At 36.5% G+C, this 24,227-nt stretch overlaps 1 protein-coding gene across 2 annotated transcripts in view; it reads left to right on the top strand.

Moving 5' to 3' along the window:
- Positions 1 to 20,455, top strand: part of LOC137640133 (aminopeptidase N-like) — a 73,786-nt gene extending 53,331 nt beyond the window's left edge. The window contains exons 1-18 of one of the 2 annotated variants that reach the window (XM_068372624.1): positions 2,530 to 2,650; positions 5,179 to 5,341; positions 8,182 to 8,421; positions 8,948 to 9,150; positions 9,461 to 9,616; positions 12,319 to 12,449; positions 12,708 to 12,882; positions 13,024 to 13,207; positions 13,658 to 13,817; positions 14,301 to 14,382; positions 14,856 to 15,039; positions 15,309 to 15,633; positions 16,610 to 16,752; positions 16,894 to 17,087; positions 17,622 to 17,792; positions 19,420 to 19,563; positions 19,891 to 19,969; positions 20,253 to 20,454. In XM_068372624.1, the coding sequence (XP_068228725.1) occupies positions 5,201 to 5,341; positions 8,182 to 8,421; positions 8,948 to 9,150; positions 9,461 to 9,616; positions 12,319 to 12,449; positions 12,708 to 12,882; positions 13,024 to 13,207; positions 13,658 to 13,817; positions 14,301 to 14,382; positions 14,856 to 15,039; positions 15,309 to 15,633; positions 16,610 to 16,752; positions 16,894 to 17,087; positions 17,622 to 17,792; positions 19,420 to 19,563; positions 19,891 to 19,969; positions 20,253 to 20,426 (2,886 nt within the window). In that variant the 5' untranslated portion in view covers positions 2,530 to 2,650; positions 5,179 to 5,200 and the 3' untranslated portion in view covers positions 20,427 to 20,454. Of the gene's footprint in view, positions 1 to 2,529; positions 2,651 to 5,178; positions 5,342 to 8,181; positions 8,422 to 8,947; positions 9,151 to 9,460; positions 9,617 to 12,318; positions 12,450 to 12,707; positions 12,883 to 13,023; positions 13,208 to 13,657; positions 13,818 to 14,300; positions 14,383 to 14,855; positions 15,040 to 15,308; positions 15,634 to 16,609; positions 16,753 to 16,893; positions 17,088 to 17,621; positions 17,793 to 19,419; positions 19,564 to 19,890; positions 19,970 to 20,252 lie in introns of those variants that run through there. The other variant, XM_068372625.1, reaches the window with a different exon arrangement.
- The last annotated feature ends 3,772 nt before the right edge of the window (positions 20,456 to 24,227 follow it).

Raw genomic sequence — 24,227 nt, 5'->3', positions numbered from 1 at the left:
TGGTGGAGGCCAACTCTTCAAAGGAGAAACATCGGGCAGCGACCTGTCACTGAAACAACTAAGAGCGAAAATCACCTACTTCATTCGCAGAGCGGATCCCGACAGTACACCCGCCGGTCACGATCCTAGAAAAGTTGCATCGTCTCTGAATTTCTTTCAGAGTATGAACTTCGAAAGCCTTAAAAGCTTCACAGGCTGGAAGTCCTCGCGTGTTTTCTTCAAACATTATGCGAAACAAGTGCACGAAGTCAAACATTTTGTGGTAGCCGCAGGTAGTGTTATGAAACCTGCACCTAACTCTGCATAGAACAGCGAGTTACTTGGGACTCTAACTCTTCGGGTGCCTATGTTGACCTTCGAGCGATACATAGTGATGTCGAAAACACTTAGTGCTTTCTTATAACTGTTCTTATCCCAGGTGAAATGTCATAGTCGTCACACAAGTGTCGCATGCCTAAAGCATGATGTGTTTTAATTAAAGACTAACGTTCCTCGAGAACGAGTGCCTACTAATAAATTTGAAATTCCCTCTCAGATTCAAGAGCAAGTCTTTATTACTATGTACATTATAATTTACTGTAAATTAACTTTACTTATTGCTGCTATTCATTTAATTTCTGCAATTGTGAAATAAAATTCCTATTTTATTACTTGTGCGTCTCAATCCGCTCCTACTTACTATGAAATACATGCCTGTCATAGTTTTATTATCCCCTTCCCTATGGTTCATGGAGATTTTAAGGTTCTAACCCTTATTATATATTCACTCTTACAATGTAATATTCCAATACGAATACTTACTCTTCATACCCTGGAGACGAAACTAACCTTCTCAGCACACAGTGTCCAACCACCACTTGTCTGCCTTCCAGAATGTTCCGATACGAATGCCAACCATTCAGTCTCGTCTCCAAGTTCTTCAGGTTCTTCTAACAAGGTGAATAGCCCTTTGATAACCACTTTGATCTCGGCATGGCCCGTGGGAACTTCACTGCCAAGGGGGGCAGGAAGATTCTTCCCTACGGTTCTTTTATTAAGATTACTATGCTATATTGTTCAAAGCCCTTGGCACTTACCCAATAGGGGAAAATCTACCACGATACATTGATTCTCTGGTATTCTTCCATCAGGACGCCATGGCTTGAGCCCAAAAAACGGATTTTGAGCGAAGCAAAAAATCTATTTTTGGGTGAGATAGCCATGGCGTCCTGATGGACCCTCCCTGCTACTTCGTCCAGTTTTTAGGTCCCACCCTGCTCTGCTGTATCATGGTGATCGGCAAGCAACTGGCTTCAGGATGAAGACGGACGTGACGTCATTTAGCAATGGCGCCCGTTTGTTTACGTCTCGAGTACCAAAAGTAGCCACGGACGAGATTAGCTGTGGAACAGCTCCCAGCTATTCTACGCCTTTACACACCGAAGGTTAACTCTGTTCGGGGTGTAGATAGCTATGTGGCGCGTTAATACATGCGTCCCCTGTTGATATACGATGTCTTAAAAGGGAAACCTTTAGGATACTCGCTCCAGAAGTTAGAATTCTGTGATAACCTGTGGTTAAATTCTCTGGGAATATCTTAGTAGTTATTTACCCAAGGAAGCTACCAAAAAGGAACCTTCCATCAGGACGCCATGGCTATCTCACCCAAAAATAGATTTTTCGCTTCGCTCAAAATCCGTTATCTATTGTTGTACTGTCTGGCCAGTCAAAAAAAAAAAAAAAAGTAAAAAAAAACCGCTCCATCAAGAATCAGAAGTTTGCCTTACTAGCTAGAACCCTATGTTTATATTCGTGGTTAATTTCTGACAAATATTTAGAAAGAATATCAGAGGGAGATTTCCTTAGTCTGTATAACTAATTCCTGCTCGGTTCTCTCTCTCTCTCTCTCTCTCGTCAATCAGGTGGTCACAAATTTTAGCTTAGTCATATTTTCCTATTTTTTATTTATTTTTTATGATGTCCATCTTGGGAATAAACAAGAACCTGGCAGATGAATATTTTTTTGTCAGATGCTACTCAGTTTATTATCATTGAGATAATGAAAACACATGTTTTAATGATTCTAGGTTCTCAGAATATGCAATTTATGCAAGATTTTACTTATTTGTTTGCTGGAGGTTTTTTTGTTGTTCTTCTATGTGTATCCTACAGCTCATCTCCTCACAATAGTTTTATTCTCTTCATAAACGTGCAGACACGAGCGCGTGCGCACACACGTTTGTCTGTATGTTTGAAGTTAATAACCTCAAAAAATATCTAGCAAAATTAAAATTATTGTTACATATTTCTATCTTAAATGACGGAAGCCTATTTTGTCTCTTGATATTTTTTCATATGAAAGATAGGCCTATTGGTGTTTCACTGGTGTGATATAGCCATCGGATTTCAATCTAGAGAACGTAGGATAAACTTGTGTTTATGTATTTCCCTCATGTCAATTGAGCAACTCGAAGTCGTTGTCATGATATCAGTATGGAAAGATAAAGAGAACAGTTTCATCTATAAAAACAGCTGAATTGAAGGTAGCATTTGGTTCAACTAGTTTATATCAGAGCCACTCTGGTTTTGTTACTCGATAGCGGCAGAGCATCTTGGTCCGTTTGTGCAATAGGCCTAGTTACTATCAAGCTGTAAATGCCAACATAGAAAGGTGAGAGAACTTGAATAATTGTTACTTTAAGCAGATGATCGTGTTGCGTAATATAGGCTTACGTAAATTTTTATCATGCAATAGTCCCTTTTTTCGAGCTTTCTTTTTAACTTTTGGTTGGTTAGGTGTGCCAACCATGTTTTCTGATTATTCTTTCATGATTCTTTTTTCTGTAAGTGGAATAGTCTTACAATTACACGGAATTTTGTTTGGAAGTAAACGGTTTTCTTACCAATGAAGTTGGCACAATTTTCAAGCATTGTTTGCTTGTTATCATCATTGCAGTTACTGAATAATTCTAGAAACTAAGCTAACAGCCACGGTTATTATTATTATTATTGGTAGTAGTAGTAGTAGTAGTAGTAGTAGTAGTAGTAGGTTCCAGGTTCCTCGTTGCTCTTTCAACAACACTATGACTGTTGGAACACTATCAAATGTGTAAGTGCTTTAATATGCAGAAAGTTCATTGTGATTAGTTGTGTACCAACCGTGTGTCACACAATTGTACATTATTCCTTTTGTATATATTATGCTTGTATCTTCGCTCTTCCCTCGCACTAAAACAAACATGAAAATTCATGTCTGCTTTTCTCCTCTGTAACATTGTTAATATTTGAACATGAAAATTCTTGTTGCTTTGAGATTTTGTATATAAAGGAGAGTGTTCTTTAATAAACAACTCAGTTGATTGCCTCCAGCCTTTGAGTCATAACCTCTCTCTCGGCACCGTCACAGTTGCCTCCTTCACAGACAGCACATCTTACATACTTTTATTTCCAACTTCCATGGCCTAATATATCGGGCAAATTCTTTGATCGGTGATCTTAATTTCCTTAATTTTACGCTCCTGATTTTAAATTTTCTTATTCATTTCCAACTAAACAAATGCTCTCTTGTATTATCTACCTCTCTGCACAACTCACAAAGCCTATCATATCATTTCTGTTCCTATAATTTTCTTTTGAGCCTATCATGTTCAACCTTGTCTTTATTACTATTACTGTTTCCTTAGTAATAACTTCACCTATGTAATCTCTTCAGCCATTACCATTTACAAACCTGGTAATTTCTGCATTCTTTTCATCTATTTTTCTTTTAATATCATTTTAATATCATCACTTTTTTCCTGTTTTCTTGCTTTAAGTACTTTCAATATTATAATTTTTGCATAATCTCAGCATTCTCAATTGGGTTCCCTTATTTGGTCTTCCACTATTTCCTCAACTAATCCTTTATCATCTCATGTAATAATGTTATGAAACAGCATCACCTTTTTATACGCAAATCTATCCTCAACTGGCCATATTCCTGCTTCTGCTATTAACCCCCAATAAGGTGCAGTTGCAACTTAAACAGTCTTTTCATCATGTTGTTCCGTTTACCCTCTATCTCTTTCATTTCTGTTTCCTATATTACACTCCATGTCTCACTATTTGAAAATATTTTCGGTACCACAACTGTTTCATACATATTTATTCTCACCAGTAATGTCAAATAACCTACTCTGTTACTGTCTCCATACGACCTAACTTCTTGCATCATGTATTCTATTTTTGCTTCCTCCTTTGCTTATACCAAGACCATAGTCTCCCTCTTCTGAGTAGGCTACCATTTTCCTAAGGATTCATATTTCCTAACTGTTTCTATCCTTCCTATAATGCAACTTGAGTTCTTACAAGACATTTTTAAATGTATTCAGTATTCTAACACTTCAAGCTCATTTGTTATCTAACAGAATATTCCCTAATTTTGTAACTAAGATACACCTTCTCTCTCTCTCTCTCTCTCTCTCTCTCTCTCTCTCTCTCTCTCTCTCTCTCTCTCTCTCTCTCTCTCTCTACTACGAGAGCCAATATCTTATCTACGCATTGTAGAGTGCTGTCTCTCAATCGGTCATCAACATCACATCCCTCAAATTACATGTAATCTTGCATGAAGATCTCACGATTTCATGTAGCAAGATTCAAACCTCATATGATCACCACGGTCATTGAGTTCAAGTAAAAGTACTGGACAGAAACATGCAAGTATCGCACCTCATTAGTGCGTGTGAACTGAGGAGACAACAGTGTGAGGATAACACATTTATTTTTAGTTAAAATCTCTGAAATATTCCCAAATATAGATATTTTGTGAGCTAGAAGTTTTATTTTAGCATTTTTGTAGCGTTATAAACGTTTTAGAGGCTATGCATTAAGTGCATGTGGTGCTGAAGCCAGTTATTATACATTCTTAAAGTGTTGTAAACGTTATAGAGGCTTTTTGAGCAAAGATCTGGCAGTGATTTTAGCCTTCTGAAAGCGTTGTAACTTTATTTTTGGAACATTTCTTGCATTTTCTATGAGACAATATTCATCTAAATCTATATTCTTCAAATGTGACTAATTTTATGCTAACTCATTGAAAGAAAATCCTGATTTAGAATGTATAACCTAAGAATTTTTCATAATAAGTTATCCATCATATTCAATCTTTAATTTACATTTTTCACTACGTATTTGGTATGCAAACTGCTTTCCCTCTTTCAGTGAAGACTGAAAACATCTTAAAATGGACAGCAAAAGTGACCACTTACTGATCACACTTCTGTGGCTTGTTTTGATCTCCCTGGTGGCTGTGGTCGAAGGCAGTCCGTCCACTTCTCTATTCCCAGGGTCACTAAAATCTCCAAGGAATCTGTTACGGTTAACTGTGAGTACACAAAGTGATTTGGACGTTGAGTCAGGTACAATTGCAGAGTGGAATTCAAGGGGTACTTGCAAAGTTTCTGTTGGAGCCCTTGGGCTTATAGCATCTTGCTTTTCCAACTAAGATTGTAGCTTAGCTAACGACAACAACAACAACAACAACAACAACAAAAATAATAATAATAATAATAATAATAATAATAATAATGAAAATTTAATCTGTTTCTAATCCTTAATAAAAGTTTAAATTCTTCATGAATTACTTCATCTGATTGACTGGATCTATATGGATTAGTAATTAGTTTCTATGCCATAGTAATTTTGCCTAATGTTATTTGACTTTAAGTCAGAATCTAAGTGATTAGGTTGCCTTCAAATCACATTGCAATTGTGACAAACATAATTCATAAGAATGCTAAGACATCTTCAATTCTATAATCTTTAAAATTTTGCTTTTTATGGAAGAGGAATTGATCTTAAGGCCCTGTCCACACTACCGGGCAGTGCCCGACGGGCAAACACTGTAACCATACCCCATTTCAAGAAACAAGGTGGGACAGTGATCGGCGGGCACAAATGGAGGTGATTAAAGATGGGGAAACCACGGGCAAACTAGCGAGTAACCCGTGAGTGTAGTTGAGTAAAACACCAGAAACTTAAGGTGCGTCCACACGGTCGAACAGTGTCTGTCGAACACATTCGTGACAAGTTAATATTGTGAAAGAAGCGTTAATGACGTCAATAACGAGCACCAAGAGGTGTGTCGGACAGTGCCTGTGTTCGTAGAGTCCGAGCTTCAGACACTCTCCGGAGGCCGAGTGGCATTACGGACGTGAGTTTTACTTGTTTACTGGATTAACTCTAACTTTTAAAAGATTAGGTATCACCTTCCCTGTAAACATGACGTAGTTATAATCCAGTTACGGAGGAAAGCTGACTGAGATAGAAGGGAGGCTCAGTTGCTAATTAACAGTACTGGCGGAGCCCATGCTTATAAAACATTAAAGCAAATGTTTACAAAGAAAGAAATAAACGTGTAGCAGAAATAAATAGAAAAACGTCAGACCTTCTGAGAAGTGGGATGTCTGTAACTGGTTTACAAGTCGAAAAGAATATGGAATCCATAATGGGTCATTATAAGGAAGAGCTACAAAAATTGGAGAGATAAAAAAAGTCAGAAGTTGGTACAGAAGACATCTGCACAACCAAATTATGGCGTTTTGATATACCAGTATAGCATAACAAAATCTGTTTCAATTATGGACACCGAAGTCTCATTTGCTCGAAAGTGTTTGATCGTGAGGAAAATACGTCTCTCTCTCTCTCTCTCTCTCTCTCTCTCTCTCTCTCTCTCTCTCTCTCTCTCTCTCTCTCTCTCTCTCTACGAGAACAGGGGAAACAAATTTTGAAAATTTTGTCTTTATCACTGAAACAATTTGGATTTAGTTAACAACACATAATTCGAAGTATGATTAATCTCAAACAGTATTTCTTGGAATAATATGGACTATACATTGCAAGTTAATAACAATAACATACTCAGTTCACTAATAGGTTATTTTAAGTCAGGCATATGTGATTCGGTAATGCCTCCAGACGTGCTTCTGGAAAAATGCTTCCTCTCATAAATGTGTCCTGCTTTGTTATAAAAGGTTTTAAGTTCTCAGATAAAATGTGTAAAGCGTTTGGGTCCATCAGTATATAGATTTTAAAGTCTGATTCATAATCAATTTGAGTGTCTTAAAATGGATGAATGGATTCTCTCTCACTCCGTCTTTGCAACATGTCCTTCCATGTACCATTCCAGCGTTCTCAAAAGATCAGGAATAATCATGCTGCATAATTTAATTTATTGGATTGCGCTTTTATTTTATGGTGTACTATGGTTATGATGCTCCGTACTTGAAGCTGAAAGCTACTACTTGATCCTCGATTACACATTATAACACTGACGTAGATAACAGAGATGCCAGCGGACATCAGCTTCGGTCATTTCTTCCGGTCTTTGTCTGGTAAAAGGAGTAGAAATCCTGGTAGTCAACTTCATCTGGTACCACTGTTTGTTACCAAATTAACTTCCCTCATTTCAACGCTTATGACGTCATGCTGTTTCAATTTCGATATGGTAACAGTTTTGTCCGACAGACACTCTTCGACCGTGTGGACGCACCTTTAGAATTGACTGCTAGCATAAACAAATGGCACTTCCAAGTACAGTTCAGTTTAAGATATTTCAGCGCTTTTAGACCTAATAGTATTTAAAACTAAAATTAATAATAATAATAATAATAATAATAATAATAAAGTAAAAAATGGCACAAAAATTCAAATACATTGATACAAATATATACAGACATAAACAGGTTATCAGTGCGAGGGGAGAGCGAAAACGACAATATAAAAAACAAAAACAAATACCTTTACAGTGTATGGCCGTGTGACAATCAGTTTTATTATTTACTATGACAATTATCACCACAAGCAAAATCTCACCTGAAATCTACCTTAAAACTCTGCAACTCATTATCTTAATCTTACTGGATATTCACTTACACGAAGACTCTTTTACAATTAATCATTTTCTCAAAATCTTTATGTTCAGATCTGATGAATAAGTATGATTTCCCTTTCGTCGTAGGGAGCTGAATTCATTTATTCACACTTTTTTTCCTTTGCCTCAAAGTGCGGCAATATTTATTTCCTTGTTTCCTTTCCTCACGGAGCTATTATTCATTGTTGGAGCCCTTAGGCTTATAGTATCATGCTTTTCCAGTTGGGGTTGTACATTAGCTAGTAATAATGATAATAATAATAATAATAATAATAATAATAATTTCCTTACAGTCCCGAGAAGAGAGGCACGGCACTCCTACTAACCCGAAGAATATTCCAACTCCTGAAGGGGACGAGTACCGACTGCCAACTTCACTGAAACCTATTAGTTATGAAGTTTGGCTTCAGCCATTCATCCATGGAAACTTCAGCATCGTAGGACACATCGATATTATTTTCGAGGTCTTAGAGGCAACTTCAGACGTCCAACTTCACATCGATAATATCACAACTTTCGGTGATACTGTTAAGGTAGAGCCCCAGTTTCTGACATTTGGATCGAATGTTTGTTCGGGCAATCTGTTCTATCTTATTACGCTTCCTCTTTTCTTATTTTCTAGTTTTTATGGTTTGTATATTATATGACAGATCTAATTTAGTGTTGTTACTATTCTTAAGATATTTTATCTTAATTGTTTATCGCTTCTCTTGTGATTTATTTGTTTCCTTGCCTCACTAGGCTATTTTTCCTTGTTGGAGCCTTTGGGCTTGTGGAATCTTGCTTTTGCAACTACGGTTAAAGCTTAGCTTGTGATGAGAATAATAATAATAATAATAATAATAATAATAATAACAATAATAATAATAATAATAATAATAATAATAATATTTAAAGCATTGTAGACAAATATCTGTATTCTAACATAAGATTCTTCTATTCCTTATTTTCAAAGTCTTTCATTACTGCTGAAGTTTTGACATAATCAAAAGCTTTCTCATAGTCTATACATGACATTTTTAAGTGCAGTAGTTTAACTGGATTTTCATTCCTTTTAAGATCACTTTGTTTGAAGGAGGGCCTGATATCGGCGCCAAATCAACAGCCATTGACTATGTCCACCAATTCTATTTTGTTCGGTTAAAAGAAGAGTTGGAACCGGGGAGGACTTACAACTTTTCTCTAGACTTCGAATCGTATCTTGACACGGATGGCACTGGATTCTTCCGGTCATCTTACATTGATGAAGAGGGCCAGGAAATGTAAATCGTCACTTGTTTAATTCGTCTCAACATCTGATATAAGGAGGTTTATGCCATTATATGACTTATGATCTGTGTAAGCACATTCAAATGCCAACGTAAGAACCCGTGTCCCACATAAGGTGGAGCAATCTAAAAAGAAACATAGTATATACATACATCTTACAAAATCTATTCAGTTGGTCATGTTAAATTTTCAAAAAGACATCGTTTTTTATATAATATCCAGTGTTAAGGAGTCTTATATCTTTATTAATCTCACTCAGATATTGAGAAACTTAATTTCTTTTCGTAATCATTTTATTTTCAGACCAGTCGCCCTTACTCAGTTCGAAGCAAACGGAGCCAGACGAGCGTTTCCCTGTTTCGACGAGCCCTCTTTCAAAGCTACTTTTGAATGCCACATAGCGAGAGAGGAATCCATGTCAGCCATTTCGAACATGCCTTTGGTCGAGACTAGCCCTGTGTAAGATAGATTACGAGTATTTAGGCCTACATAGTTTACTTTGATCTTCATTCTTCTTCTTCTTCTTCTTCTTCCCAGCTGGTTCCCATTTTTATATGGGGTCGCCGTTGCGGATGAGCCGTTTTCATCTTTTTCTATTCTGCGCTTCTGCCTCATCAATCCCCTTCTCCTGTAAGTCTCCTCTCACACAGTCCCTCCATCTCTTTCTTGGTCTCCCTCTTCTTCTTCTTCCCTGAACCTCCATCTTCATAGTATGTCTCCCAACGTGGTCCTCATCTCTCCTCATCAGGTGTCCATACCATCTCAGCCTCCCTTCCTGCACTTTCTTTGATATTTCCACCACCTTTGTCGACCCCCTTATGTAGTCATTGTTTATCCGATCCTCTCTTGTCACCCCAGACATCCACCTAAGCATTCTCATTTCTGCCACATCCATCTTCTCCTCTTTCTTCCTTATGCTTGCTGTTTCCGTTCCATACAGCATTGCTGTTCTTACCACTGTCTTATGAAATTTTCCTTTTAACCTCAGTGGTATTCTTTTGTCACAGAGAACTACTGAGGCTGCTCTCCAGTTGTTCCAGCCTGCCTGTACCCGATGTTTAACTTCATCTTCCATACCTCCTCCAGCGTTAACAAAGGATCCCAAATACTTAAACTTATCAACTCTCTTTATCTGTTCTCCCCTAAGATGAATACTTTCTCTATCATCCCCCTCACTGGTGGTACACATATATTCTGTCTTAGATCTATTTATTCTCATTCCTCTGTCCTCCAGTACTTGCCTCCACCTTTCCAATTTCATTTCCAGATCTTCCCTGCTCTCTGTGCACTGAACAATATCATCTGCATACAATATGTTCCATGGTACTGCCTCCTTTACCTCTTCTATTAAAACGTTCATCACTTTGTTATAGATAAATGGGCTCAGAGCTGACCCTTGGTGTAATCTTACTCTCACCTCAAAACCCTCTGTCTCCCCAGCACTGCTCCTCACTCTAGTAAATACATTACGGTACATCTCTTGTATCAGTCGAACGTACTTCTCTAGCACCCTGCTCTCCCTCAGACTCCTCCATACCACTTGTCTTGGGACTCGGTCATAAGCCTTTTTTAAGTCAATGAATACCACATGCAGGTCTCTTTGCTTCTCCCGCAATTTCTCCATAAGTTGCCTCAGACAAAATACACCATCTGTTGTTCCCTTTCCCTTCATGAACCCCATCTGCTCTTTACCTATTTCTACTTCTTCTCTTAGTCTGGCATCTATCATCCTTTCCCGTATCTTCAAAGTGTGGGATATCTTTAATTCCCACACTCTTGGACATCCCCTTTCCCTTTGAAGATTGGGTTCAATATACTCCCACGCCACTCATTTGGTATCTTTTCCTGCTCAAAAATCTTTATCATGAGATCGTACAGTATATCCACTCCTTCATCTCCTAAGGCTTTCCAGGCCTCCACAGGAATCATGTCTGGTCCAGTTGCCTTCCCATTCTTCATCTTCCTCAGTGCATTTATTACCTCTTGCCTAGAGAACTTATTACCATGCAAAAATTCACCAGTCCATCCTCTCTTAATAATCTATCATTTTCTTCATTCAACAGCTGTTCAAAATATTCTTTCCATCTCTTTACAATGTCTTCCTTCTTTCTAAGTACTACACCATCTTGATCTTTTAATTGTATGATGTGTGTAATATCTTTGGTGCTCTTATTTCTAGTCTTCGATAGCTTGATCATCTTGTTTAATCCTTCCTTTGTCCCCAACTCATTATACACATCATCATATGCCTTAGCTTTAGCTTGGGCTACTACCTTCTTCACCACCTTGTTTTTCTCTTTGAACCTCTCTCTGTCTTCCCCTGACTGTGACTCTTCCCATCTCTTCTTTGCCTCCTTCTTATCTTTTACAACTTTCTCAATTTATTCACTCATTTACTTTGATCTTCATTAAGCTTAAAAAATTTAGATATAGTTTAGTTTTCAGATCTTGAGAAGTTTTCGAGGAATAATATGAAAGATACATGCTAAGCCTTTTTCTACTTCCTAGGTAATTTCTGAGACGAAAAGTCAAGAAATTAATATTTTCAGCATATGCAATGACCTGTAATATATCACAAACCTATTTGGAAGTTTCCGTAGATTATAGATCATATTTATCCCACGATTGATAAAAACCTTAACAAGTTCATGGAGAGTCCTTTTGATTACATTCATTCTTTACATAGATATTAAGGTTGGTCGATTAGGTAACCTATAAAGTGCTTTTATATTATAGTTAAGTGTTAATACAGTGTATTTTAGGGGTGCAGTGGCCTATCGGAAACGTCCCTGCCTAGCGTTCTGCCGCTCAAGCTCGATAGTTTCTTGTAATGTCTGCAACCTCATCATCCTTATGAGCTATAAGCTCCTCCAAACGCCCCGTTTGGGAGAGCTTATAGGTCCACCTGCGTAATCATCAACAGTTATTGCCTGGCCCTCCCTGGTCTTACCTTGGGTGGAGACGGGGCTTGGGCACTGATCATATGTATATATGGTCAGTCTATGGGACAGGATATAGTCATGCTAGCTATTGCAGTGTGACTGCCCCTTGCCTTTAGCATTCATGAGTGGCATTTAACCCTTTAATTATAAATGAAAATTCCTTTCATGTATTAAACAACAAAGTAAATTCAGTGGCATTTAGTTCTTTTTCTATTCTAGAGAGGGCCAGGAAGGATGGCTCTGGGACCACTTCCGGACTACCCCATCCATGTCGACTTATCTGGTCGCTTTCATAGTGTCGGATTTTGCCAGCAATGTCACTGAGACTGCGGAAGGTCTTCCCTATACGGGTAAGTAGGCTACATGGTCGCATTAAGTTATAATTCGTAGTACTCTCCATAGGTGTGTCTCGAACAACTGGTGTTTACAATATGAACAATTATGCATTATTACATGTTAGGACTATATGTACATATTGTCAAAGTGAAACATAAAATGAGAATAAGGAACTTGGGAAGTTTGTAATAAACAGTTTTCAGATATATTTAAGAATATACATCCTAGAAAATGATATCATGGTTAATTTTACATATCTTTTTACCGAAAAGCATGGTGTCGAAACCAAGAAATCAAGCATTCTAACTATGCGTTAGATATGGGACCTAAGGTCCTGACATTCTACGCGGAATACCTGAGAGTTCCTTATTTGATGCCGAAAATGGACATTGCAGCAGTTGTGGGATTTGAAGGAGCCATGGAAAACTGGGGAATGATTATCTATAAGTAAGTATATTATATACGTCGCTAGACTGAAGTAAAACTATATTTTGAAGAATTCAGACGTAATCAATGTACAATGTACTCTTTTGTAGCATTCACTTAATGTAGTAGAGTATAATAATATTAAGGATTTCATTTCTGAAGGGAGGATTTCATGCTGTTTGATCCCGAAGTGCAGACCGAGGCGGACAAGCAGCAAGTGACAAAGGTCATTTCCCACGAGACTTCTCATCAGTGGTTCGGAGATCTGGTCACCATGGGATGGTGGAGTCATCTCTGGCTGAATGAAGGATTCGCTAAATATATGGAGTATTTGGGAGCGAACCATGTTAGTTTTACAGTTGAAATGTCCCGTTATTACTGTACTGTAATTGCTTCTATCTTTTCTCTTATGGCATTCGTGTACTTGTGAAATAGTACTAATGAAAGTAGTTTCACTAGAATTTTGTAACACGCACACTTAGTTTGGATTGTATTTATTATATTAACCGATATAAAGCTCATATGATTTATAACCTCTACCAGGCGATTGAAACAACGTTTCTTTAAAACAGATTTCCCAGTAATAGTTTAAGGGTAGGCCTGGTTTGAAGCGTTTTCTTCTTTAACTAACCCAAACTATCAAACTCTTTTCACCCTTCTAAAGAAACTACCACTCTTTATGTACATTACTTTACTTTTGTGATTATAGAGTTTCTAATTCATCTGTTACTTTCGTAAGGTAAAAAAGAAAATAAAATCTTAGAAATCAGTGGATAATCCTTGTGTTCTTCATCAGGTTCATCCTGAGTGGAATATGCTTGACCAATTTGTTGTGGATGTAGTCCAATACGCTCTTGAAGTAGATTCTGACGAGACTTCTTCTCATCCTGTTATACAAAATGTGAGCAGCACAGAAGATATAAGCACCATAATCGACGATATTACTTATAAAAAAGGTTTGTAGGCCTACGTCTTGAAAATATTTCACACAAATATATAGCAAAACCTGTGTACGAATTCGGCTAAATATAGTTACTATGGATATTCTTTTACATTTATATCTAAGTAAACACGGTTTTATACAAAAGAAAGACAAAAAGATTTTTTATATTTTGGGTCAACGTCATTTTCCTTGCTGATGTAAGCTACACCAAACCTTAATTTGAAAATACATTTAAAAAATGAGAAACACCGAAATTGTCTAGGCCTACATAATATGTAGGCTGAATACTATGATTTGGAATAGAAGATATTTTTATTTCAAACAAAACATTTTCTAACTGATATAGGCTACTTCAGACCTTAATTTAAAAATACACTTTAAAAAATGAGCAATACCAAATTTAGTTGGGTAAATTTCATGAGCAAATTAATAAAAAAAAAAACTAACATTTGTTAAATTCACTGTTTTCTTGCTTCCACCTGCAATGCTCTTGCAGGTGGTTCTTTGAATAGGATGATGAACCACATACTAACGGAACAAACTTTCGTCGAAGGAATCAATTCCTATCTTATGGAATAGTAAGTTTCAATTCTGGTTAAGTTCTGTTAGAAAACTTGGCGAAAAAAAAGCCTATCACATCTGTTATTAGATAGATTTGATATTTTGAACAAGTTGACATATAATGTAAGTCTGTCTTTATGATTTAAATATGAAAGATTTAGCTTAATGTTGCTACTGTTCTTAATATGTTTGATATCAATTGTTCATTACTTATTTTGTAGTTTATTTATTTCTTTATTTTCTTTCCTCCCTGGGCTATCTCTTCCTGTTGGAAAACTTGGGTTTATAGGTACTGCTTTTCCAATTAGGGTTGTAGCTTGGCTAATAATAATACATTAATAATAAAAATAACCGCCAGAAGGACATCTTGTAACAAAAGTTTACTCTTATATAAGTGATATATTTTCTTCATATTGGAACAGTAAATGATGGGTAATTATTTGGTATCACTGGAACTATAATATTACTCTGAGTTTATTGGTGTTCCCAGCCAGTACAACAACGCTTATCAAGATTACCTGTTCGAGCACCTGACGATCGCTGGCCACGAAGACGGGAACTTGCCACAAGACATGACCATGAAGCAAGTCATGGATTCATGGACGCTACAAGCGGGTTATCCCGTCGTTACTGTCAACAGATCAGAAGACGGAACATCAGCCATCGTTTCGCAGGTAGCCTTGTACGATATTTTCATTGGTGGGCATGAAATAGTGAGCATCTTTTTGGCATTACAGTAGTGTAGAATCTCTGGCATGTAAGTGATGCCATAGGCATTTCTGTCGAGAGTTCCATTAAATTTATGCGATTATATAGAATAACGATTGATCAAGAGAGCATTGTAGCAACTCCAATATAAAACACATTAACCAGGTTACTCGTTCCATCTCAATGATAAATTGAAAGTGTTAAACTATCGTGAAAATTAATTCACTGTTTTCAGAAACGGTTTTTGTTCTCCAACGAAAGCACAGACGAAGAAACTTGGTGGGTCCCTTTGACTTACACGAGCCAGGACAATCCGGACTTCCATCACACACAAACAATGATCTGGATGACAGACGAAGAGAGAGAAATTACCATCGGGTCCCTACCACAGAAGGATCAGTGGGTTGTTTTCAACATCCAAGAAATAGGGTTTTACAGGGTGAATTACGACGACAATAACTGGGATTTACTCTTGCAACAGTTGGAGACTGATCCGGAGGCGATACACCACCTGAACAGAGCTCAGATACTTGACGACTACGCCCACCTGTCACGAGCAGGTAGGCCATTTAGACAGATGATTGACGTCTTAGACAGCTGATTTAGGTCGACTATTTTGGAATAAAAGTTTCGATCTTTGAATCTTAATGTTATCTGTTATTTCACTCTTCTTGAGTTTCAATTTTGCAGTGAAAGAATCCCCGATTATCTCTATGCATAGTGATTAGAAAATTAGTTTGAATGATGTTAGTTAGAAACTATGTCACTTATTCTGAAAAAAAATTATATCGATGGTATTACAATCATTGTGATCATAATTCAGTTCTCTTTTTGTTAATTATACAACAGAGCGACGTTAGATTTCAATTAAAAATGGAGTGCATTTCTATTTTTGAGGAAAATGTCGATATCTAAAAGAAGTTTCTCTTGTGAAGATCCGCCAATTTATATTAATCTGATAGGCAAATACCTACTTACAGTAGGCTAGTTATCCTTGTTATCAAAGAATGATGAAGGTTGGTCATTTCAAAGAAATTATAAAAGAGAGAGAGCACTTAACTTTATTATATCAGTTACATGGGTATTAAATCTGAGAACATTTAGTGGGTGACAGAGGACTAATAAGCAGATTTACTTGTTCGATTTGACGAATTCATTAGAAAATTCTTTGAAAATGTCGCTCGCGAGCCTTTGACTCTCGATTCCAAGGACTCACTTGCGGTGGATTGCCTCCGTCAATTAATCTACCTTAAGGATTAGATTTGAGTGATTACTAATAAAAGCTTGAACGGAACTTTGCCGAGATAGCTTGTAAAACAAGTGAGGACTAGTCTTATCTGAGCAGTTATTCTAGTTTTGAAAGTACTTCCACATGATACTTTCATATCCCTAATAGATATCAAGTGACTTTAAACCATAACTATCACTTTCTCGCCTATTATATATATATATATATATATATATATATATATATATATATGTGTGTGTATGTATATAAATATTAATGATACACATCCAGATTTTCCAACTCAATAGGTTACCTGTCCTACTCATCCGCTATGGACTTTTTCGCATACCTGCGCAAGGAGAGGGAATATCTACCATGGGCCTCTGCTCTTAACCATCTAGACTACATGGAACTAATGTTATCAGAAACAGCAGCCAGTGAACCATTCAAGGTAAAAATAAGTATATTGAGTAATAAGATAAGATACTATATATATATATATATATATATATATATATATATATATATATATATATATATAGGCCTAGAGCTACTTGAAAGAGTTAATTCATCGATTTTTCGATTTTCGCAGAAATTCCTTCTAGATCTGATCGTGCCACTCTATGAGGAGTTTGGATTCGAGGTTAAAGATAATATGGATCAACAAGAACAGTTTAAACAGATGCTAGCAATCGCCTGGGCTTGTGATCTTGGACACGAGGATTGCATAGAAAACGCAGGACGTCTTTTTAATGATTGGATGGAGAGCCCGGATGAAGTTAACAGGTAGAGCGCTTAACATTCTTCTCTCTTCATCTTTGTAACTATCTCTTAAAAGAGAAATATACTGGTGTACACAACCCGTCAAAAATGACGGCTAGATATTTAGATATGAAAACACACAGATTCCCCCTTTCCCAACTACAACATGGCAGTTTCGGCAATTTGTGAGATTGTGGTTTTTGATTGTACCTCTCTGGGTACCCCATCTCACCAGGGTATGACTACTCCAATAACCCCCTACCCAAAGGACGAGGAGACCAAATATATATGCGTCTAGCAATGCCGCTAAGCGTGACCGGAAAGAAATATATGTATATATATATATATATATATATATATATATATATATATATATATGTATGTATGTATGTATGTATATATATATAGAGATAGATAGATAGATATATAGATAGATGACTAGACACTTACACCTTCTCTTTTTTATATAGAGGAGATTCTCTTGCAAAAGAAAATGACAAAGACGCATTGGTGGGTGCTAATAACTGCAATCATTTCTAATAAAATCTTTTGTTTCAGTTTCATAAGTCCAAACATAAGGGCGACGGTCTACTGCTCCGCCATAGCCGAAGGAACTGTTAATGAATGGAACTTCGCATGGAATCAGTATCTTCGATCCAGTAGCCAGTCGGAAAAACACAGGATTCTGGAAGCCTTGGGATGCAGCAGAGATGCTGAAATACTTTTAAAGTTCGTAATTCTAATTGTTTTTTACTTTTAATTTTGGAACTACATCGCAATTTAATGATTTGAATGAGTAATTTTAAAGTTCGTAATCCCCATTTCTTTTTTTTTTTTATAAATATATTTCAATATATCGAACTGAAGAGATTCCTCTATCATCATCATCTTCTCCTACGCCTATTGACGCAAAGGGCTTCAGTTAGATTTCGCCAGTGGTCTCTAGTTGGGCCTTTAAATCAATATTTCCCCATTCATCATCTAATTCACGTTTCATAGTTCTCAGCCATGTAGGCCTGGGTCTTCCAACTTTCCTAGTGCCTTGTGGAGCACAAATGAAATTTTGGTGAACTAATCTCTCTATACTCTAGAGATCAAATATTTTTTTAAGTAGTTCTGTGAAGTGAAAAGGTTAATAAAAAGTACATGATTCCAAAGGGATGTTACCTAGGAGGAGAGGAAGGTCTGGAAACATAAACTGTAGGACTTGATATACTAGAAGTGCAAGAGTGAGCTGGAGACACGGGTAGTGGCGCAGTGTGTAAGGGGTTCAATATTCTGCTGATAAGCGTTCATGTTTAAGGCTGCGTTTACACCAAGCGAATCGAATCGATTCAATTCATGGAGAATCATTTGACTCGAGTCATTTTGAATCGGTATAGTTCCAACCTACTGAATCTGATAACACATCATTCAGTACCAAGGCAGCCTTCGAGGAGTATGGACGTCTTTACTGTTGCAGAAATAGCATTGTTGCTGTGGCTGAGAAAGCGTAGACGGAGGCAGAGACAACGAATATGGGTGCATCCAATAAATTCCAGAAGACCTGAATTTGGGAGCTTTGGACATTTGCTCCCAGATTTAGTCAATAATCCGGAGAAGTTTTATGACTTCTTTAGGATGAACACAGAAATATTTAAGATGTTGGTTGAGTTGATGGGACCCTCATTCAAGAAGCAGAATACCAATTACCGTCTTGCAATTCGACCTGACTCGCCTTGACTGATGAAAAAATGGGACCGCGCTCATCAGTGATTCTGAATCGCCATGAATCTCCATAATTTGAATTGACTCGATTCGCTTGGTGTAAAAAAATCAATTGAGTTTAACGTGGCGAATCATGAAGAATCATGAATTGGGATGATTCTCCATGAATTGAATCGATTCGATTCGCTTGTTGTAAACGCAATTGTGTATATTCGAGATTCAGGACAAATGTCCCTGTAACTTCTGTCCTTTATCTCTTGAGCCACTCAGTGTAGGGGGAGGAAGGGCTTAATGTAGGAAACACACATACACACACACACACACACACACACATATATATATATATATATATATATATATATATATATATATATATATATATATGTGTGTGTGTGTGTGTGTGTGTGTATCTGTGTATATACATTAATTCCAGATACGGCTTTTCTCTTTTTAACTTTTCACATTAACGTAATCTTTACCTTGAAGGCTTAATAATAATAATAATAATAATAATAATAATAATAATAATAATAATTCTAATGTACCATACAAACACACCATCAAAATCATGAAAGTAAGATGTTGCATGACCACAAACCAAAATAAAGACAAGTTTATTTCATATTTATTTTCCAAAATGTGCCTGCAGGTACCTCAACTTAGCATTTGCCGAGAACAGCGACATCAAGAAAGACGACGCTTTGAAGGTCTACACATCAGTTGCTAAGCGTCCAGCTTGGAGGGAAATCGCTTGGCAATTTCTCACCAACAATATTCACCGAATTATTTACTTGTAAGAGATTTCCTCTCTGGTTATAAGTATTTTTTTTTAACACAAGCTCTTAAATTTGATTTATATAATGAATTTGTTTATGAGTTGATTGAGAACGTATTTGATTAAGCCTTTGATATCTACTTCGGGTGTAAATGACACGTAGAAGGTTCTACTTTTTTCATACCGGTCTGAGATTGAATATAAAAATGTTTCGTATAAAAGGTACAAACGCCTGAGATATAATTTTATATATGGCATATAGATATGACCAAATATATATTGTATGTATGTATGTATGTATGTATGTATTGTATGTATGTATATGAGCGTTTCCTCCATCTGTAGATTCGAGTCCTGGACCCCCTTGGCCGAAATGAGTGTGGCGGTTTCCGATTCCTTCAACAGTGAAGAACAGAAATCACAAGTGGGTACTTTGCTCCATCAAAACATATTTTTCACATAATCTGTTGTTTTAGTTATTTGTTTGATATCTTTTAAGATTTCTGATATTGCACCTTACTTAATATTGAATTTAGTACTGTTGCTAATGATAATATCGTTGTTGCTCGTTCAGTGCTTACATTCTGCAAGTGAAAAAAGTATGCAGAACCAAAAACCACCAGATAGGTAGTAAGAAATTGTCCTTAATCAAGATGAAGTTAAGTAATAATATAATTTGTTGATCTACTCTTTATCTTCATTCGCAGCTCATTTCACTTGCAAAGAACATATCCGAAGACCTTGATGAATATGCATCGCTTCTCATCGGCCTATCGAAACAAAGGGTGGCAGAGAACATCGCCTGGAGGGAAAACAATTATGACGTCATTTTGCATTGGCTGCAAGAGCATAACTATGCTCCGTCGTTAAGGAATATCTAAATATGATCGTTACTATTCAAACAGATACTGTGTCGAGATAAGATCATTTCGATTCTCTGTTCTCATTCTGTACTTTAACGAAAATAAGAATTAAATTAAACTGTAGCAGTATTCGAATCGAATGCATTTCTTAACCATTTGTGCCAAAAGGGCGTTCTAACCCCACCCCACATACACGTATATATATATATATATATATATATATATATATATATATATATATATATATATATATATATATATATATACAAACTATCTATCTATCTATCTATCTATATATATATATATATATATATATATATATAGATAGATAGATAGATAGATAGATATACACAAACTACCAATTAGCTACGATGGTGAAAATGGGTTGATTTCAATTCTAAGTACAGAACACCTGAATTCGACAAGTATAAGAACAGAAGAATTGTCATTGCCTTTTATCTTTCTTCGTGGCCAAGTGGTTTAGTCACTGTCTATACAAGCTTGCCGACCAGGGTTCGATTCCCTGCCGGTCACAAGCTCTTGTCTTTGTGAGATTTCGCCTGGGGCTCTGATCCCGAGGTGGTTAAGAGAATCCAGACATTAATGTATCAAAAATATATATGGCTTATTTGAATATGAAAAACACGTCTAAATGTGCAATATATATATATATATATATATATATATATATATATATATATATATATAGATATATATATATAGAATAAATAACTATATAAATGCACATAAAAAATATGGTTATCCGCAACCAAACTCAGTAAAAATTAAATATCACTGGAATAATGATCACAGTTATTTCGTAAGCAAGAAGTTGAGCAAAACCAGTAATAATTAAATATAACTTGAATAACTATCAAGGAACACAGAAGCCACGTGTTTATTCCGTAAACAAGACTTAAATCAAAACCAGTAAACTTAAATATAACTGGAATAACTTTCAAGTTACACATAAAGCACGTGGTTAATCAGTAGACCAAGCAAGAAATTAGGTGAAACCAGCAAAAATCAAATATAATTGCAATAACGATTAAGATACGTGATTATTCTGTAACCATGAAGTTGAATTATGTTTTGGTAGTTTCGAATTAACCTGCCTTTCATTATTATCGGAGATCAAGCAGTAATTTAGGAGTATAGACGAACAGAGTTGACAAATACCCAAATGACGCTGTCCCACCCCTAAGAGAAACCCCAGCTCATTGGGTTTGGTTAGGTTAGTATGGAGCCCTGTATTTCACTCTTTATCTGCTCCCTCAACCAATATATACCCATTGTTGTTGGTTTTGGACGTGGATCCCCTTTCTTTATAACTACACATTTCATGATAACAAACAGGTTGGGATTCGTTCCGAAAAAACAAATACGTACTGTAGGAAGCTATAGAGTCCTTTCAATGACGTCACTGGGAATCGCCGGCGGCCATGCTGGAGGGCATACAAAGCGAAAACATGGCAGCTGCTACAGCGAATATGGACAATGAGAGCGACTTTGTCAAACAATTGTCGGGTGATGATAAGCGTTTTTACAAGCAGAAACTCGATCTAATTGATGGCCTAGATCCATACCAGATGCAGAATTCATTCAGTCAAAATATTGAGGATTTTCCCAGTATTTCATACATTGATATGGTGAACTACTTGGTACTGTCGGCCAACCCAGAACATGAGTGGGCATACATTTCCATTGAATAATCTGCTTCCAGAATTCGTTGTTTTTCCCTTTAATGCTTTTAAGTCCAAAATTAGATAAAAACTGGGCCAATGAAGAGAGTGTTTATGATTATAAAGCTAATATTGATCATTTAGCCTAATCTTGTGTATTATAATTTTTGATTGTCAAAATATATGTAAAAGTTTTGCATTATAATGTCAAATCTTTATCAGTTCATGCCTAAACATTGTGTTTGTGTTTGGTTACAAATGCTATAATTTCTTATATACATATAAACACATGATGGACAAACTTTATTGTAATGCTCTTGGATGATCGTTTTGCCTCCTTGCAATTAAATGCGCAAGTTTAATTATTTTTTCAATGTTTCATATATAAGCTGAAGACCCCTTCGGGTTAAACCAGCTTTCAGATATTATTATTATTTATAATCAATGTTTATTCATCACATAGGCCTGTATGTCTGCACAATTTAATACACAAATTAAAATAAATATAAATATACACTTAATTATATATAGGCATGAGCACCTTGACGGAATAGAGACCTAGGTAAGTAGCCTTTGTTAATATAGCCAATATGGGCGCTCTTAATTTTTGTTTTGAAAATCTGAGATACCCCTTTGATGTTTAAAAATTGAGATGCCCCCTCCCCCACACACACTACACACTGAACTGACGATGATACTTGTGAAGTCACCTATGCGATCGGATATAGCATGTTTACACAGGAATAATGATACTTTTAGAGCCTAGTCGAGACTGACCTGATATGAAATGATCAGAACAAATACGTGCGTAGGGTAGTGAGGATTCACGTAGATCAACCCGTGATATTCTGGTCAACCACAAGTCACGTCTGCACTTGGATAATTCCTCTGTATCTTTGTCCTGATTCTGAATAACTGCCGGTATGCGGTAGAAACTCTTGTCATCTCTTCGTCCTCGATTCCCACAGCCAGCAATAGCGCAAAAACTGGGCATTGTGTGAATGTGAATGTGATGAAATGGCTAAATATTCAACAGTTCAACCATAGCTACTCACTGAACGCGTCTTTGTATGCCCTCCAAGATGGCGGACCGGAAGTTTGATGACGTGTATTGAAAGGACTCTATACTTTAAAGTTCATGAGTAGAGGCTACTTTGACTAAAAATTTACCTTCGTAGCAATGCACATAAACAGCGATGGTGCATGTATATGCAGCTTTAAATTGATTAATGATTTAATAACAGTATGTCCAATTTGTCAGCAAGATAAAAAACTTGCCTTAAAATGAGCTTTTGTGGCAGCCTAAGCTGGCCTATATCAGTAATAAGAGTTTTGACGGAATTACGTATAGATTTCTCCGATGAAGACTTGCATAACCCGGATATGCACGTTGCACATTTGTAGCCAATAGTGTATATATATTTTTACAATGTAGACACTGATGAAACGTCCGTAAAATGGAGCTGATATGAGTGCATGAATTTTGTGTAATCCTAATGGACCTAGGCCTAAGCAAAACTAAACGTTTCCCTACTGAAGTAAATAACAAACGGCATAGATTCACTGACTATAACAATCTCTCGCAATAAGAAATAAACAAAATAAATTATGCGACAAAACAAAATTAATCTGCATACACTTACCTTTAGGTGCAGTTCGCCCAGATATTGGAGAGGGATATAGCGTTAAGTTCCCGCCTTTTTCAGATTACCAGGCTCAAGAATCGAAGGGTACCCATAGAGAAGGAACACTTATCTTTTAACCGCTAATATCACTGTTACGTTTGCATATTATACGCACACCGAACAAGCTGCTAATACTGAACACCCTGACGATAGTCCATACAACTCCATATACGATAAAACTTTATTGAGCCAATTGAAATAACCGCAAATTACAGACGACCGTCACAGGAGATGAAACTACGAAAATAAACTCAGTTGACACAGTAATCTTCTTCTTCTAACACAAACGTTACTGCAGAGCAAAGACAGTGAAATTACAAATAAAACCGTTTAAAATAGTATTCACGTAAGATTTGAAATTGATATATCATTTGGTATGCGATTACCTATTCCATACGTACAGGAAGTACAGTAGTTTATTGGAATATAAATAACCAAACCCGTTTGCGGCG

Source organism: Palaemon carinicauda, chromosome 4 (genome assembly GCF_036898095.1).
Source record: "Palaemon carinicauda isolate YSFRI2023 chromosome 4, ASM3689809v2, whole genome shotgun sequence".
In the NCBI taxonomy this organism is placed as follows: Eukaryota; Metazoa; Arthropoda; class Malacostraca; order Decapoda; family Palaemonidae; genus Palaemon; species Palaemon carinicauda.
The sequence above is the reverse complement of the archived record's forward strand: the minus strand, read 5'-3'. Positions and strand labels throughout refer to the sequence as shown.